Source organism: Gymnoscopelus microlampas (assembly GCF_963454915.1).
Source record: "Gymnoscopelus microlampas genome assembly, chromosome: 2".
In the NCBI taxonomy this organism is placed as follows: domain Eukaryota; kingdom Metazoa; phylum Chordata; class Actinopteri; order Myctophiformes; family Myctophidae; genus Gymnoscopelus; species Gymnoscopelus microlampas.
The window spans coordinates 36526184-36543459 of record NC_139939.1 but is presented as its reverse complement, the minus strand read 5'-3'; the positions used below and the strand labels follow the sequence as shown (position 1 = coordinate 36543459).

Genomic DNA, 17276 nt, shown 5'->3' with positions numbered 1-17276 from the left:
TAACCGGAAGGCTCGCCCCAAAACACACTATTATTATTATCATTACTATTATTATTATATAACTTTAATAGATAGGCGTGGTTTATATTCATGACGAAATTTCCGTCTCCTGTGACGTCCTGTCAGTGTCACGCCAGTGTCACATGTAACTAACGTAACGGATACAATTAGCTAAATGTTTAATGCTACTTCTTAAATGTTTCCGTAGAAATCCAGGTAAGATATTCTTCCTATACTACAACTCTGTGTTCTTCAGATCAGTTGGATTCAGTGCGTTGTCACTGTGACAGCCTTTAGCACAGCTTTTTGTACAGTAAGAAGACCGATCGAGGAAGTTTAGTGGGCATTAAATAACACGATCACAAGATCACTAATGAAATTAAGTGTCGTTGGATCGATAGCGAATAACTATTCAACCTGCAGTGTTTATAAACGGACGATGTAGAAGTTATCTAGATATCTAACCTAAGCAATTAAGACGACATGATGCGAGGACACCAGAGGAACAATAAGCTGTGGGTCAAGGTGACCATACTGTATTATATCATAGTGTCACTGGATGTATTCAAAGTTGGTTGAGTTGTTGGTCATATTTGCCTACACTTCACTACCTCACATACTCTAAAGCTGCCTCCATGGACTGATGTAGTACAGTCTGTCTGTGTACAACTGTAGCCGCATAATTCAATGCCATATCATCATTCCAAACTCCAAAGGAGGGTTTACTTGGAGTCACAGACCATCACACAAGCAGATAATGGTTGATGAATTTGATGAAGCACTTCAGGACTGAAACTGTCGATTATTTTATTTAGCAATTATTCTATCGATTACTTTTTCAATTAATCAAATAGTCGAGAAGCATGTTCTTTTAAATATATTTTTGATATGTTCTTTATAAACAAATTAATTAACCACTTAAAAGCTGTATTTTACACGGGCAAATCTTTTGAAAATGGCAGATCTACAAGCTCATTTATGAGCCGAAACAGAGATCAATTACTAATTGATTATTTTATTAAATTATTGATATTCTTCTAATATTATATGTTTGATTAACTGTTGCACCCCTGAACCCCTTGATGATGTGTCTGTTGTAGGGTATGTGCCAGAGGTTTGGATGGAGTCAGCACTGGACAGTACATTGTGTTGCTTAGAGACAGAAAGATCCATCACCACTCAGCAATCAGACCACTCTACACATCGGTGAGAGGAAAATGGTCAAGTATTTCACTAACAGCGCAGACATCAGGAACACATGGGACCATGTTGTCTCTGCTTTCTGGCAGAGATACCCCAACCCCTTCAGGTACAGTCAGAACTGTTTTCATGTGTTTTCATAACGAATCACACGTATAATATTGTCGCTGTCAGGCAGAAACCTTGTATGTCCAACACCGTTACTTTTCAGGTATGGAAGAAAAAAGAACCTGTGCTCCAATTAATCCATCCAGTGTGGTTATTATTTAGTCACCACTATACCTTTAATTGGTTCAATATTCATAAAACCCTTTGACAGAATGAACCACTCTCTACAAGCTCACATCACATTGTGACGCGAGCTTGTAGATCAGATATTTTTGCTACTTTTGCATGACACTCTTGTATGATGGAATAGGGCATTAATTTAAAAATTGTTAAAGGTTTAAAATCAAGCAATACAAGGTTTTCTGCCTGACAGCAATGATGTATCTATATCAGTGAATTAAAAGCAATAGATCAATGTGGAAAGGTTCTCTCTGAATAAAAAAAATATACATGCACACCTGTATTATTATATAGTTTTTATGTGTGTGTGTGTGTGTGTGTGTGTGTGTGTGTGTGTGTGTGTGTGTGTGTGTGTGTGTGTTAGCACTCATGTTCTGACGGAGGACGTTGTGTATCGGGAGGTGACCGCCGACCAGCGTCTCCTCTCCAGACGCCTCCTGACAAAGACCAACCGGCTGCCCCGCTGGGCTGAGGCCGTGTTCCCATCCAACATGGCTCGCTGTGTCTACATCGTGGAGGACTCCATCGTGGATCCAATCAACAGGAGCATGACCACTTACACCTGGAACCTCAACCACACCACACTCATGGTGAGCGCTCGGCTTTCAGTCAAAAGAATCCTCACAGGGCCCTTTTACACTTGGTATTTAAATGCAATGGATTTTATATTTGTTAATTTTTTAATTAACTAACATTTTTGTCACTCTTGAATGGCTCTCGTGACGGGAGCGTACATACATTTATCCTGATACACTTCCTAAACATAATTTTTGTACTATTAGTCAATGAATGAATTATCAGTTAGCTGTCATTGCAGTACTGCATTGAGTGTCACTATCTTTAAGAAGTATAAAATACTAACACTTAAAACCCAGCTATTGTAAGAGACTTACAATATGCTACAAGATACTGTATATAACGATGTAGATTTGCAAATTGATAACCTTGTGAAAGAATAAACCTAGGTAAACATGCATAAAAAGGCATATATAGGTAAAGATATATGTAGATATAGCTAGAAAGTAATCAGAAGGAGGTTTTTATACCACCCCTTTCAAACGGAATGAAATATATTTTGAAATGTGCCAGTTTATTCAGGTTGAGTTGGTTGCATCTACTTGTGAATATTGGTGGCTCAAAGGGGAGCGTACTCAAGTTCCCTCAACCCTATGTTCCCTCAGCCCTATGTTCCCTCAGCCCTATGTTCCCTCATCCCTATGTTCCCTCAGCCCTATGTTCCCTCATCCCAAATTAGACCCTATGTTCCCTCAGCCCTATGTTCCCTCATCCCAAAATAGACCCTATGTTCCCTCAGCCCTATGTTCCCTCAGCCCTATGTTCCTTCAGCCTTATGTTCCATCAGCCCATGTAATATTCTAATGTTTTGTCTTGTCTGTCTGTCTGTCTGTCAGTATCATGTCAGTATCAAGGTCAGTATCATGTCAGTATCATGTCAGTATCATGGTCAGTATCATGTCAGTATCATGTCAGTATCATGGTCAGTATCATGTCAGTATCATGTCAGTATCATGGTCAGTATCATGGTCAGTATCATGTCAGTATCATGGTCAGTATTATGTCAGTATTATGTCAGTATCATGGTCAGTATCATGGTGGTCAGTATCATGTCAGAATTATGTCAATATCAGGAGTGGTTATTTGCTTCAGTCATCAAAACGATTTCTATAAGTTTAGGGTTGTAATGGATGATAAAATAAAATAATTTACCCGTAATTTTCCTATGACTGATAAAAGTATTAAACTCCCTTTTTAATACAGTATCTACTGTGTTAAAACGTTTCTGGGGGAGGACCCCCAGCCATATATGTCCAACCCGTATTCATTTGACTGTATAATGTTCATGTCTGTATATCAGAACTTTGTTTGTACTCATTTAAATCCCCCTCTATTTTTTTTATTTTTTATAATAAGCTAAGTTTTACATAGCTTATTATACATTTTTTTGTAATATAGTTGTTTTGGATATCTACAAAAGCTCGATATTAGTATAGACATGTATCATTATTATTATTAATATTTTACTTTATTAGCTGTGATAAAAGTTCAATAGTTCACTGCAATGATCAGTAATTCTTTGCAGCTGTTGTTATAGGTACCTATAGGTTTCAAAGCTGTTTGAATTTGAATTGATGAGAAATTATCAATATAATTTAACATCAGTCAGTTTCACAGCTGTCTGAATTTGAATTGATGAGAGAAACTATACATATAGTTTAATGTGTCTTAGCTGACCAGGTCAAAGCAATTAAGTTTGACCAATCATGTTGCCCAAGCATCATGGTCAGCATCATGGTCAGTATCATGGTCAGTAGCATGGTCAGCATCATGGTCAGTCATGGTCATGGTCATCATGGTCAAGTTTTCCTTGTGACATAATGTACACGTATACGTACCCCCAGAACATGCTTTCAACACGTACAATTTAAGGTTACGTGGCGCGGCTCCGACGCCCCGCGGGTCCGAAAGCCGAAATCTGGGCTCAAAAAGGGTGGAAAAAGAGCAGATCCACAAGCTTGTAAAAGCCTGTAAAAGCCTGTTGTCGTGGGGCGCAATACCACCGGCGGCCACAGGTGGCGCCGTCCCTGGTCCATGGTCCCCCAGGGGTCCATGGACCACCTCAGTGCCCGGGACGGTGTCTCCCGGGGCGGGTAGAGCGGGCGAGTGTGAACCCGGCACTATGCCGGGAGGCACTGGGCTCCCTGGCCCTTCCCCTGTGTGAAGGGGGAAGCCAGGGAGAAGGGCCGACTGGTGCCATCGGATAGGTAGGGACCATGCCCAGAAAGAGGCACCTTCCTGGGGGAAGCGATGGGGCTAAGTGTCCACATGGAGCCAGGGACCCCCGGGGGTCCCCGGTCCACCTCCATGCCCAGAGACGGTGGCTCCCGAGGCGGGTAAGGGCGGCCGGCGCGGACCCCTGGGGGTCCCCGGTCGTGGGTCTGGAAAAGGGACAAAGTCCTGCCGTGGAAAAAGAGCAGATCCACAAGCCTGGATAGGCCTGTGGTGGCCGCGGGGCGCAATACCGGCCGTGTCCACAAGGCGGCGCCCTCCCCAGTCCATGGTCGCCGGTAGTGATGAGCGGGTCGACCCGTAACCTGCGGGACCCGCGGGTCAACCCGCGGCGCGGGTGGGTCGAGTCAGAATTTCAGAGGCAATTATGCGGGCTGTGGGTGAGCGGGTCAGCCGCTCTCACACGCAAAAAAAAATAAAATGATCACATGGTCTTGTTTTGTCTTTATTCCTAATAAGAATAAGAATAATAACAATAAAACAGTTTGAATACACTTGGGGATTATTTTCTAACCATGATTTTACAGAATTAAAAAAACATTGCGGGTCGCGGGGCGGGTTGAGCCATAGATTTATATATGGGTTCGCGGGGCGGGTTGAGGCGGGTTGGGTTCCGTCGCGGGGCGGGGCGGGGCGGGTCATGAAAAAACCCGACCCGCTCATCACTAGTCCCCGGCCCCCCTCCGCGCCCAGGGACGGTGGCTCCCGGAGCGGGTAGAGCAACCGAGTGTGAACCCGGCAGTCTGCCGGGAGGCCCAGGGCTCCTGGCCTCTCCCCTGCTGGAAGGGGGAAGCCAGGGAGAAGGGCCGACTCGTGCCATAAGATAGCTAGGGATCATGCCCAGGAAGAGGCACCTTCCAGTTCCTGGGGTAGCGACGGGGCGGCGAAGACCCCCAAAATCATGGTTCTTTGAAAAATTTCAATTTTTTTTTCTAAGTGTCCGCATGGGCTCCAGAGGTCCCCGGGGACCCCCTGGAGGACCCCCGGCCTAAAATTCCAACTTTTTTCGGCTTGTCGATCTGCGCTTTTTCGGGCTAAAACGGCCCGTACCTCCCGGTCCGTGGGTCACTCGGGGCCGGCGGAGGGCTCGTTGGATCCGGGCCGGGGGTGCGCACGTGTCGGTACCCCCCCCCCCCCCACCGGGCCCCTGGGTGGCTGCCCGGGCAAACGGTGGCCGAAAAACCCGAAGAAAGCTCCGGAAGGCTCAGGAGCTTTAGGGCTCGCTGCCTCTCCCATGCGTGAAATTTCGCATTGGGGAAAGTGGCCACTTGTGCCATAGGGTAGCTAGAGACCATGGCCGGACATGGTGCACCATATTCGGGGGCGTCCCCGTGCCTCGCAGGGCCATGGATCCTGGGAGGGGGAAGCTACGGACAAGGGCCGACTGGTGCCATAGGATAGCTAGGGCGACGGAGCCTCGCCCGACGTGAGGCTCCGTCTGTGGATCTCCGCGTCGTACCTCCCTGTCCCCTCCCCGTGGCCCAGGAGGCGTCCCGCTCGTCCCTGCCTCCCTCCTGTGAAAAAGTCTCCCGGTCGGGACGCCCACTCGCTCTAGAACGTACCTGTGGAGCTTGGCCGTGGGGAGCTTGGCCGCCGGGAGCTCCCGCTGCCCCTCTCACGGGGGGCCTTGGCAGTCTCCACGGACCGGCAACCCCACGGTGCGCGCCTCACCCGGGCGCGCTGTCTCTGTGGTGGAACAGGAGGCCTACCTGGTTGATCCTGTAGCATATGCTTGTCTTAAAGGGCGCTGCAGACTCGTCTGAGTTGGGCGTGCAGTCACTGCCAAGTGACCACGCCGGGACAGTAACTGATATGGGTGTAGACAACATAGGTGGCGCACGCAGGAGTTGAGTAAACCAAAGTTCCCGATTGTGGACCCACAAGGCAAGTTACCTTGATGGGGTTGGGGGCGGGGGAACTTGACATGAACCTGCGAGCAGCTACGTATCTATGTGGGTTGTGCCCGGCGCCGCGGTTGTCCCGCAACTCAGCAGTGGCTGCACCCGAGTTAATCGAACGAGATTCCCACTGTCCCTACCAGCTACCTAGCGAAACCATAGCCAAGAGAAATGAAATCAGCTCAGACCATAGAGGAAAGAAGACAATCTTCAGCGAGGAAACAAGACCCTGCTAATGGGCGTGATAACTATTGCGGCACCCCTTGTACCACCAGGTACCTGCGGTCTGTAGGCCGCGGGACCCCCCCCGACTTATCGCCCGCCGAGGGGTGCTTAATCGTGGGTACGCGGGACCGGCCGGTGAGCCGGGCCCAACGCGCTAAGTTCAGAATAGTCCCAGGGGCGACTATTCTGGTTTGTACCACCAGGTCCCCGCGGTGCTTGGGCCACGGTCTGTAACTTCACTTAACGCCCGCTGAGGGGTGCTTAAGAGTGGGTCCACGGGACCGCCTGGAGAGCCGGGTGTCCGTCGAGGCCTCCCCGGGGGTCCCCAGGGGTCCCTGGCTGTAGAGGCCTGACCCGACCGACAGACCGGTCGGGTTAAGCCTCCGGAGCCAGGGACCCCCGGGGGTCCCCGGTCCACCTCCGCGCCCAGGGACGGCTGTCGGACTGGTGGGCTTTCGGAGCAGCGGGCCGTCGGAGCTGCACCACGTAGCCACAATTTAATGTTGTGGTCACCATCATCATCGGTGTAAAGAAAACTTTATGAAGTCTTATAACTTATAACTTACTAATAATATATCTATATATAGTCTTATACCTTTGGGGGATACCTTGGGGAGCCCGGGGGAACCCAACAGGTGACCCCAACAGCACATTATGGAAGGGCCATATGTGACGCTGAAGGAACATAGGGATGAGGGAAGATAGGGTCTAATTTGGGATGAGGGAACATAGGGCTGAGGGAACATAGGGTATGATTTGGGATGAGGGAACATAGGGCTGAGGGAACATAGGGTCTAATTTGGGATGAGGGAACATAGGGTTGAGGGAACATAGGGCTGAGGGAACATAGGGACTAATTTGGATAAAATAAATTTGTTAGGGATTGAGGGAACATAGGGCTGAGGGAACATAGGGCTGAGGGAACATAGGCATGACCCCGCTCAAAGGGCTCCATGTAATGGACCACATAACTGGCAAAAAATCTCTCACATGACTTGCTCAATTATTACCATTTTATTTATACTCTGAATGAAATAAAAGCATCAAATAAGAGAGAGAGAGAGAGACTAGAACACAATAATATTGTGTACCTTCAATACTTTTTCATAGGCTAATAGGTTACACAAAAAAGGCCATTATAAGATAGTGACGTATCACTAGTTGAGTGATGTAGCACTCCACAGTAACACCCCCTGCCTTTCTCCCACCTCTCCTCTATTTGTCTGTCTGTCTGTCTGTCTGTCTGTCTCTCTCGCTGCTCTTCTCTTCCTCTCTATATCTCTCATTCCTCCAGTCAGTGGAAGAACGCTGTGTATTCCAGCAGTCAGAGGAGCAGCCCTCCTCCACCCGTCTCAGACGAGAAGCCTGGATCTCCTCCAGTGTCTACGGCTTCTCCAGACCCATCCAGGTACAATGAAACAATAGCTCTAATAATAAGGATGAAAAAGAACCCTTGTTTTACATAACACTTCCTCATCTTTGGATCATTCTACCCTGGATTTGAATCCGGGTCTCCTGCACAAGTGTGAATGTTTTACTACTGAGCTAATAGAGTCTGCCTGCTTGCTCAGGGAAGAAATACAAATTTGTGTCAAAGGTCCTGTCAATACAGTCACAGGATCTAACTGTCTCAATAGAAGAGCAGGGAGAACAAATACAACCACCCAATTGTATTTATTATATATTATATAAGTTATATTATGTTAATATAGTCTACCATACAAATTGGACAAAATACACATTTATTCACTTAAAGTTACATACTACAGCTTTAAGTACAGAGATCCAAATCCCATTAGGGTCTGATGGGATTTATTTAAGCATTACTTTATTTAACACTGGGGAAATGAGGTGAAGGTGATTATTGCCTATAGGAGACATAATGTGATCCTCCAACAAGCATTTGACCAGAGCCTGCAAGGTAGGCCTGGCAGCAGCCGAGAGCAGAGGAGGGAGAAACTGACAAACTGAACCCCCCCCCCCCCCCCCCCCCCCCCCGGCAAAAAACAATGCCATACTGACCGCTTCCTTTTTCTGATACAAGCTGAGGAACACCGAAACGCATCCGTGTATCCCGTGCTGGCAGTGCCTTATTAAGTAAAACTTTTTTTTATTAACTGGCTGTTAAAAAAATATATTTATTTTTTAACAACAATACAATACATTAACAAATAGCTCAGACTGTCATGTCAAAAAGAGTGCGCACACCGCATAGATCTTTGTTAGTGCAATATGCTAATACAGACAAACCTGGACTGGCTTGTCTTTGCCTAGGTCGTCTGGTACGTTCTGTGCTGGTGGTGGATCACACAGATTCATTGCTGACAGTGACAACAGAGGAACTGGGAAATGGGGTCCGTGGCAGAGAGCGACTGGACCGTGCTTGTGTTGTTGTTATCGTCCACACTCACAGCGCTAGTTGCGAGCCCAGCTGGTTGCAATTGCTGCAGATTCTGTCTGTGTTTTCATCCATTTCCGAATATGCATTTTGAAACTGCTCTCCTAGTCTACATTATCAACACACGAGCAACAATAACATGCGATGCTTGCTCCAGTCATCACCTGCGGGGGGGAGTTTATGAACCTATGTGGCGCAACAACATAATAATGAATGGGAGGAGGGAGCTCAGCAGACAACCAATAGTAGCTTACGTATTTGTGCAACAGACTGTCCTTGACTAAAAACCTTGCTACTGACACTGTACCTAAAACCAATCCATCACACACAGGAGTTGTATATTTTATTATTGATATTATTTTAATTTGAAAAAATAAAATTTCTCTTCCATCTTGACTGAAGGGGTGTCGCCCCCTCACGCCCTCTTGTGGCGCTGGCCCTGCTACAAGGACATGTATCTGTGTGTCTGTCTCATTCTACAGCACCTATGGATGCATATGTGAAGTAAAGACAGGTGGGAGAGAGTCATTTTTTGGTGCTTTCTTTAAACAGGGTGTATTCCAAACACAGGAGCACACTTAAGAACCCTTTAAGAATCTGGGATTAGGACATACATGGTCATGTATCCTGATTTCTCCAGCAGAATTTTAGATGTTATCCCAATTTCTCATAATCCTTTTTCCTGGAAAAGGAAACCAGCGTTCTCGTTTACATTACGTTCCTGAAATCAGCGTTTAGAATAACTGACATACTTGAGCATATTATGCAAACACACTGAATGTTGTCCAAATAACTATAATGACCTTAAACATACAACATCCTAATAAGCTTATTTTCTTTATAATACACCGAAAAAGATTAATCTGAGCTCATTCAGATGCTCTGCTTATTTATAGTTGTATGACATGGACTTATTTCTGGTGGACCTAGCAACATGTATGAATGAATAGAGCTTTAGACGGAAATGCATCCTCTCTGCTCTCCAGTGTTTCCAAAGTTCAACTGAGGATTTGTATATTTGTTTTTCCCCAAAATCAGGTCGTTCTAAATAGAGGCAGGTTGGTCGAGTGAGTGGTCGGCATCTCGCAAAGCACACTTTTGAGTTGTTGCCTGGAAAATCTATTCCAAGAATGTAGTAGTGGGTGGTGGACAGAATGCTCTCTGGCAAACGCAGATCAAGTGATAAAAAAAAAACACAGCAGGTTTTTACTTGTGCCAGAGTTTAAAAGTATAGCACCTCCACACACACACGTATGCACACACTCCTTGTGACCTACATAACAAGAAGCTTTTATAGGAGGCCTTGCATGCTAAAAAGTATTTCCAAGCCTCCAGTGTGATTGGTTGGTCAAGCACTAGCATGCACTGGAGGGAGATTGGATGCCTGCATGCACAAACGCCAAAATAAAGAACGGGAAGATTTGAGGGGAAAGAGGAAATGGAGACAGGCCTATTATATGTCAAGTCTATTATTATTAGTTGTTGTGGAACATGCCAGGGTTTCAGACTGAATGCCTCTAGGGAGAAGGAAGAAAGAACCATGTAAGCAAAGCATAGTGTTTTTTTCTTCTTCTTGATGGGGAGCCACTTTGAAGGGGAATTTCACCAAGAAAATAAAAAGGATCTTGAAAGTTAATTAAAGGTTACATTTTTGAATTTATCCTCAGTGATGTCACCAGGAAGACACTTATTCCATACGGCAGCCTAGGCCTTACTGAGGGGTCACTGCTGGACCGCCTTCTGAAACATATTATGGTTTTATGTGCTTAACACAGTGACTTTAGGCTTTTTAGAAATTCAATCTGAAGGCATTTCTACTAGTAAATACCTAAACTTCAGGCTGTAGGCCATGGAGAATTAGTTACACTAAAATACAATTAACCCATTAAGACCTGAGACACAGTTTTCTGAAAAAACTTCTGTTGCTATATCAGTAGTTCTCAAACTTTTTCATGTCAAGGACCCCCAAAATGATATGTTTTTGGCCGCAGACCCCATCTCAAAACATGTTGTTCCAGGGTCCCCCCAGAAGCAAAGATTTGAGTTAGCAATGTTCGCTTTAAAAAATATATATTTTCAAAGATTATAATTTTTTTTCACAGTGGTTAAAATCTAAAATGACAAAGGTTCTTTCCCGGTTTTAATGGGTGTATTATAGATGAATGTGATTTTTAAGGTTTTCTTTTCCTGTCCCTCCAGGAGTTTGGACTGGCACGCTTCAAGAGCAACCAGGCAAAGTCCATGAAAGGGCTGGAGTACGCACTGTCCAACTTACACGGTATGTAGACTACACCACCATCAGGAGGACAAGAGAGAGGGAAAGTACTGTTGGGAGAGAAAAGGGGAAACGGTCACAGGTTATTTTTAACCGTGGCCGAGTAGGGGAACGATAAAAACTCACGGAAAGAGAGGTTGCTTTTTTAGGCCCAGGACATAGCTTTGCGTCATATTTTCCATCCGTTTATTTTCCTCATTTAGTTGTTTTTTGAATTAATAATCAAAAGTTTCACCAGGCTTGGTGCCCGTGGGGTGAGTTGAAGCCTCTCAACGCTCTTCAGGACTGATTGTGAAGAACGGGGTGGAATCAGAGTAGAACATGTGAAATGGCATACACAGGCCAATCACCACTCAACATCAAGCCCCCCCCCTCCTTCAAGTTGCTATACAAACAAAATGTCTCCTCCATAATGCATGGATATTAATCAGGCTATGATTGCATCGCTCTCTGCCTGTATCTCTTCTGTCTCGGTGTAGCATGCAGCAGCAGTGATTCAAGAAGGCTTGAGTTAGACTGTTTTGTTTTTAAGAGACGGCCTTGTGTAACAACGTTCCACTTACTTCAGACAAGAACCTGGTGGGTTTTAATCATGTGAAGAGCCGTTATGCTTCCCACGTCATGTTGTTCAGAAGGTCCTTGTCTAGTCTAGACAAAAGTGATGAGCTGACTTGGTTAATAGATGGCTGGCTTGCTTACCGTTCATTTCACCTGAATTAAGTTAAGAATATCACAATAGGCCTGCATATCACTCTGCATACTGTATACATTCAGCAGTCAACCACAATTCATTCTTCCATATTATGATTCTGCCCCGCAACCTGTCTGTTGCTGCGATGGCAGGACTGCGCCTGTGAGACTCACACTGGTGGTGAGTATCTTAGTAAGCACATACAGTATGCCATCTTTACCACAGTGTCTAGCTATATGATGGCATGCATGCCTGGTACAGTACCCCATGTAGCAACGGTAGTGCTCTCAACTCTGTAGAACCCTCCCCAGTTTAGTGCTAATTTAGTGCTTAGTTCTCCGTGGCTCTGACTGGCGATTGCATTTTAAGCTTTGAAAATCATGAAACGGGTATTGATTTGTGATGACTTTTGCAAAACAGAATGTGTGAGTATCATTAACTTTTATTTGCAACAGAGGCTATATTCACCACTCTATACGAAATTGAAATTAAGCATTTGTATCTCATTTTTATTCATCCAGAACAAAGGCAATTTAAAGCTTATACCAAAAACACAAAACAGCACCACTAGAAGTGAGGATGAGAGTTATAACCATCCATATTTGAAGTCGATCCCTTGGACGATGCCTGAGTTATGCCCGGGACAGACACACACGGACACACAGATACGAAATACCTACGATTAATCTTGCAGCACACCACCCTTCCACACATCAGCTGAGAATTGATTTGTCAGCTGATTGTCCGTACCACTACTTCAGGGAGTTTGCTGTCATCTGGTAGAAAGGTGTTGGAGCAAGGCTGATGCAAAACAATGAAATCACCTCCTACACATATTCAACAGTACTAGACAGCTGGCAGGTGATAGTGAGTAGACCACTGCCGCTGTTGTAATCCACATCTAAAGGCTTTGATTCAAAATGGTTTTGTTGTGTTGCCTTGCACACGGGTCATGCACATTCAACACAGCCTCACATGGGGGCAGGAGACGGAGAAAGGTGTACATTCGGGTTAATCTGTGTGTGTTTGTTTGCCTCCATGCCAGATGCGTATACGCCCCATGTGCTTGCGTGTGCAATCGCAAAGCCGTTCGTTTGTTCACGCTTGTAGATGCTCGCACTCTCTCTGATCTCCTTCCCGTCTGCATCTCCAGCAGAGAGTCAGAGACGGAGGAGGAGGAAGGAGAACGTACCCCATAGGAGGGGAGAGGGAGGTCATGAGGAGCTCAAAGAGGCTATAGTGAGGAGTTGTGTTGTTTTGTGTCCAGACTCCCCTCTCTTCTCCCTGTTCCAGGGGCCACACTGTGTGTGTGTGTGTGTGTGTGTGTGTGTGTGTGTGTGTGTGCGTGTGCGTGTGCGCGCTTCAGGGAGCCTGGGAATACTTCAGAGCCCTGTGCAGTCTGACGGTTCGAGGGTTCAGATCTTTCTCACTGTCTGTCTGTCTATCGCTCTTTCTATCTCTTTCTGTTTCTCTGCTTATGCCTCTCTCTGTGTATGTCTTTGCATGTCTACCATTCTGTCTGTCTTTCTGTGTCAATCAGGGTTCGCGCCAAGGCAGAGTTGTAAAGTGGTTAGAAGGAGAGCACGGAAGAGATAGAGAGCTAGAGAAAGAGAGAGAGAAAGAGAGATTAGACACAGAAAGAAGACAGGATATGAAAAATGATTGTAAAGTGGAATCTTGGTTTCTAATATCCTGATTTGAACCAAGATAAATATGTCCTAGGACACTACCTCTGCCTGTTTCCCAGAACCCAACCATTGCCTTAGCACACTACAGCACACAAGGTTTGAGGGAAGTCCAAATCAACTGCTGTAGAAAACATAACCAAACCATGAAGATAATTCCTTTGGACTTAAGTCTTAGGAATCAAGCTTTAAATCTTCTAACTGGTGGAGAAACATGTTTCCTAGCCCATTTTTTGGGACAGTTGTTATTTGGTTCTTTTTTTCTTTCGAATATTTTACTTTTAGTAGAGGTTTACATGGCCATAACAGTAGATCAAGTGTGGCTAATCTAATAACTACCCAATACATACAGTAAGGTAGTTATTATAATTTTTTCGTTTATCATTATGTCTGAGTCGGATGTACTTTCTGTTTAAATGTTTGTTTAAATTGATTATCGATCATTTTTATATGTAGTAGTAATAGAGTAGTTTGATTAACACTTGCACCCCTAGTTCTGTTGTCTTGCCTGTCTCTCTCTACCTTTTGTCACTCTTTATGCCTCCTGTCTTTTTTCTCCACCCATGTCTCTCCATCATGCTCTCTCTCTAGAGTCTAGACCCTTCTGTCTGCCCCCCACCATCTCTCTCTCTGTGTGTCTCTCATACTACAGCGGAATGCAGCTCTTTGTTGTTGTTGTTGTTGTTGTGTGGAGACAGTGGTTAAAGTATTGTTCTCACACACTCAGGGTGGATGGTTCATTGTGTGGTCTCACACACGAACACACACACACACACACGCACATCAGTGTGCGATTACAAAACTGCTAGACACTCTGGATCCAGCACTCTGTGTGTGTGTGTGTGTGTGTGTGTGTGTGTGTGTGTGTGTGTGTGTGTGTGTGTGTGTGTGTGTGTGTGTGTGTGTGTGTGTGTGTGTGTGTGTGTGTGTGTGTGTGTGTGTGTGTGTGTGTGTGTGTGTGTGTGTGTGTGTGTGTGCGTGCATGTGCATGTGCCTGTGTCCTTACACTGAACTGAGATCATTGAGACATGGCATTTCATAATCACAAGTTCCACAGTGATCTTGTCAACAACCATACCTGTGGCTTTTTTCCCACGACGCCGGCGAGGCAGCTGTGGGTATACAATGTCAAATTCGGGACACACATGGACAAACTGCAATGGTGCCTGACTGTGCAAGCTGTTAGGCACACAAGTCTGCGTTGTTATGCATAATGCGGAATGGCCACGCAACTGCGCGGAGGCCTTCAACGTATTTGCTATTTGTGCTTGTTTGTACCACGATACTGTGATATCTCCACCCAGCCACGCAGAAATGAGACAAAATACTCAATACCTTGGCTCATTAACTAACAACCTAACTTACATAATTTCGCCCCCACGGTCATACAACGACAACAACATACATCTTGAATTGTAGGCCTGAAGTTTTGCATGGTACCATACTTTTTTTTTTTACAACGCTCTCTGTTGCATTTCCTTGTTGGGCATTTCCTTGTTTAGCCCAAGGAATTAGGTGGTGTTCTTTTATAGTCCATCTCTAACCAGACATGTCACTAATTTAGTCTCCTCCTCCTCTCCTCATCTCTGTTCACCCCCACTCCCCACCATGCTCTGTGGAACTAGGAGAGGCGCCCCAGCGGTTGCGCAGGGACACAGTGAAGGACGCATCGGAGAAGGCCAAGGAAGCGGCACTGGCTGCAACAGAGAAGGCCAAGACACTAGCTACAGCAGCCACCGCCCCACAGAAACCCCAGCAGTATGTCTGACAGGGCCCTGCCTCTTGCACCAAAGGACTGTAGGCCATGTTTATACACATAGGTATAACCTATTACAGTAAACTGGAGCTGTGCTGGAATCAGGCAGGATGGGGACTCCTCACATCTGTCTCATCTGCATTGCAGGTCTTCTCAACCAGCCTCTTGAGTTTGGGTCTTACTTCCCATTCTCTCTCTCTGTCTTGCTGTACTCTCTGTAAGCTGTCATTAAGTCTCAGGTACTAAACCGTTTTGTGCCACCTGCTGCCTCTTGCTATAAGCTTTCAGGCCTTTCACCAGCACAACACTTTGACACTTTTATACGTGGTTAATTTATTATGCGAATGTGCATCCTAATACTCTTAGGCCTGCAGTGTGAGAAGGAGCGGTGTAGTTTACCTCATATTGTCCTAATGTGTAATAATCTAAATATTCAAATGAATTATTTATTAGTGCTAGACTAGCAATGCCTATTTCAGAGCATCAACACTAAAACAAAACAGTGAGCGCACAAAAGAAAGGAATTCCCACAGAATATCATCCAACCTTCTGCGTTCAGACTTTCCTGTCCAATGCAATTGCCTTAACGGCATTATGGCATAACCATCGTTTCAGCATATCACTGAATGAAAATCCATGTATCGTTTGTTAATTTGTTTTTCAAAATAAAATATGTTTCCAAAACTAACATGAACCAGATGTATAACTAGTTTTCCAATTTAAAATGTTCTCTGTACAACAAAAGGGGGAAAGAAACGCTTAATTGTTGCTATGCGACAGTTGCATTGTTTGTTTTCTGCCAACTACTTTATTTTTGGTGTTGCGGTCTTATGCTTGGTTTTAGTTGGGTAAACTAAAACTGTAGGTTACATTTACAGAATCACTGCGCGAATATAAAGGTGGATTTAATCCTCAAAGCACCCACAAAGAAGCAAATGGTGTCTACGACCTACAGTAGACACTTATGAACATAGGCTAACAATGCTAATTTATCAAACGAGCGTCGAGTCATTTGGTGATGTTCAGTGAAGAACATTTTGGTGTGATTCATGAAGCCTACTTGGTGACAAAGGTTACCCCCTCACGTAGGACTAATGGCATACCTGGTGCTATCCCTAGCCCCATCACCATCACCCTTTGCTGTATCTTTGGAACTGGAGCTGCAGCGAAGGGGGAGGTCATAGATGGGGCTATGGTTTCCCCACTGGCAAACCACAGAGCAGGAGCGCAATGCGCAAATACGCACACAGCGCTGTCTTCTTGTGTTTGACGAGACACGCATTGATTAATGAGGACCTATTATGTCTAATTTCATACAATTATGGCAGCTTGTTCGTCTTGTGTACTGTGATTGAAAGCACAACGCCCCTTTCAAAATAACCAATCCTAAACATATCTTTATATTCTTGCAGTGATTCTGTAAATACAGCGTATATAAGTAAAACTACACAATATGACCACAACACCAGAAAAAGAAAAGAAAAAAAACAATACAGCTGTTGCATAACTAGCAACCTCTCCCTACTTCTGGGTCACGCCAGTCGTGTTAGATGAAAAAAATCTAAAGGGAATATGACTGCTCATTAACATTAACTTGTCTTTCTTTTCTTTTTTTCAATTATTCTCCATTTTTGATTCAGTGAACAAAGTTAGAAAATTGGAAAATGAGTAATTATCAATTATTCAGGGATTTTTAATGTGAATTGTTTTTGTTTTTTTTAAACAAACGATACACGGATTAATGAAGTTTACTGTTCTGTTCTTGTATGTAGATTTCTTATTCATAGATTTTATTTTAAATATTGCATTCCCTTCTAGGATGAATAGTTTTGAGACTTGTATACTATGAAATATGGTGCGCTGTTAATTTATGCTCTTTGATAAAAGAATATGATTCATATGGACTGGGCTTCTGCTTCTTGTGACTTTGTAATTCCATGACATAACTGATGGTGTTTCAGGTATCATTGTTTCATAATTACAGAAAAAATCCAACATCAGGATACACTTTGACAGACAGCAGCTTAACCATGGTCATAATGGGCTCAAACA

The 17276-nt window shown here is 44.7% G+C and overlaps 1 protein-coding gene across 2 annotated transcripts; it reads left to right on the top strand.

The window, feature by feature from the left end:
* Nucleotides 1–123: 123 nt before the first annotated feature.
* On the top strand, nucleotides 124–15912 carry LOC311064301 (PRELI domain-containing protein 1, mitochondrial-like). 2 transcript variants are annotated; one of them, XM_084084136.1, is made up of 7 exons: nucleotides 124–216; nucleotides 1101–1309; nucleotides 1853–2078; nucleotides 7714–7827; nucleotides 11017–11095; nucleotides 12940–13022; nucleotides 15094–15912. In XM_084084136.1, exons 2-7 carry the CDS (start codon nucleotides 1218–1220, stop codon nucleotides 15127–15129), a joined length of 630 nt encoding a protein of 209 aa, XP_083940262.1. In that variant the 5' UTR covers nucleotides 124–216; nucleotides 1101–1217; the 3' UTR covers nucleotides 15130–15912. The 2 variants fall into 2 exon arrangements, with proteins under 2 accessions (XP_083940262.1, XP_083940261.1); XM_084084135.1 differs by lacking the exon at nucleotides 12940–13022.
* The last annotated feature ends 1364 nt before the right edge of the window (nucleotides 15913–17276 follow it).

Coding starts and splice junctions, on each gene's coding strand:
- LOC311064301 (XM_084084135.1), top strand. CDS start 1,218: ATGGTCAAGTATTTCACTAACAGCGCAGACATCAGGAACACATGGGAC. Junction 1,310..1,852: donor AGATACCCCAACCCCTTCAG/GTACAGTCAGAA, acceptor TGTGTGTGTTAG/CACTCATGTTCTGACGGAGG. Junction 7,828..11,016: donor GCTTCTCCAGACCCATCCAG/GTACAATGAAAC, acceptor CTGTCCCTCCAG/GAGTTTGGACTGGCACGCTT.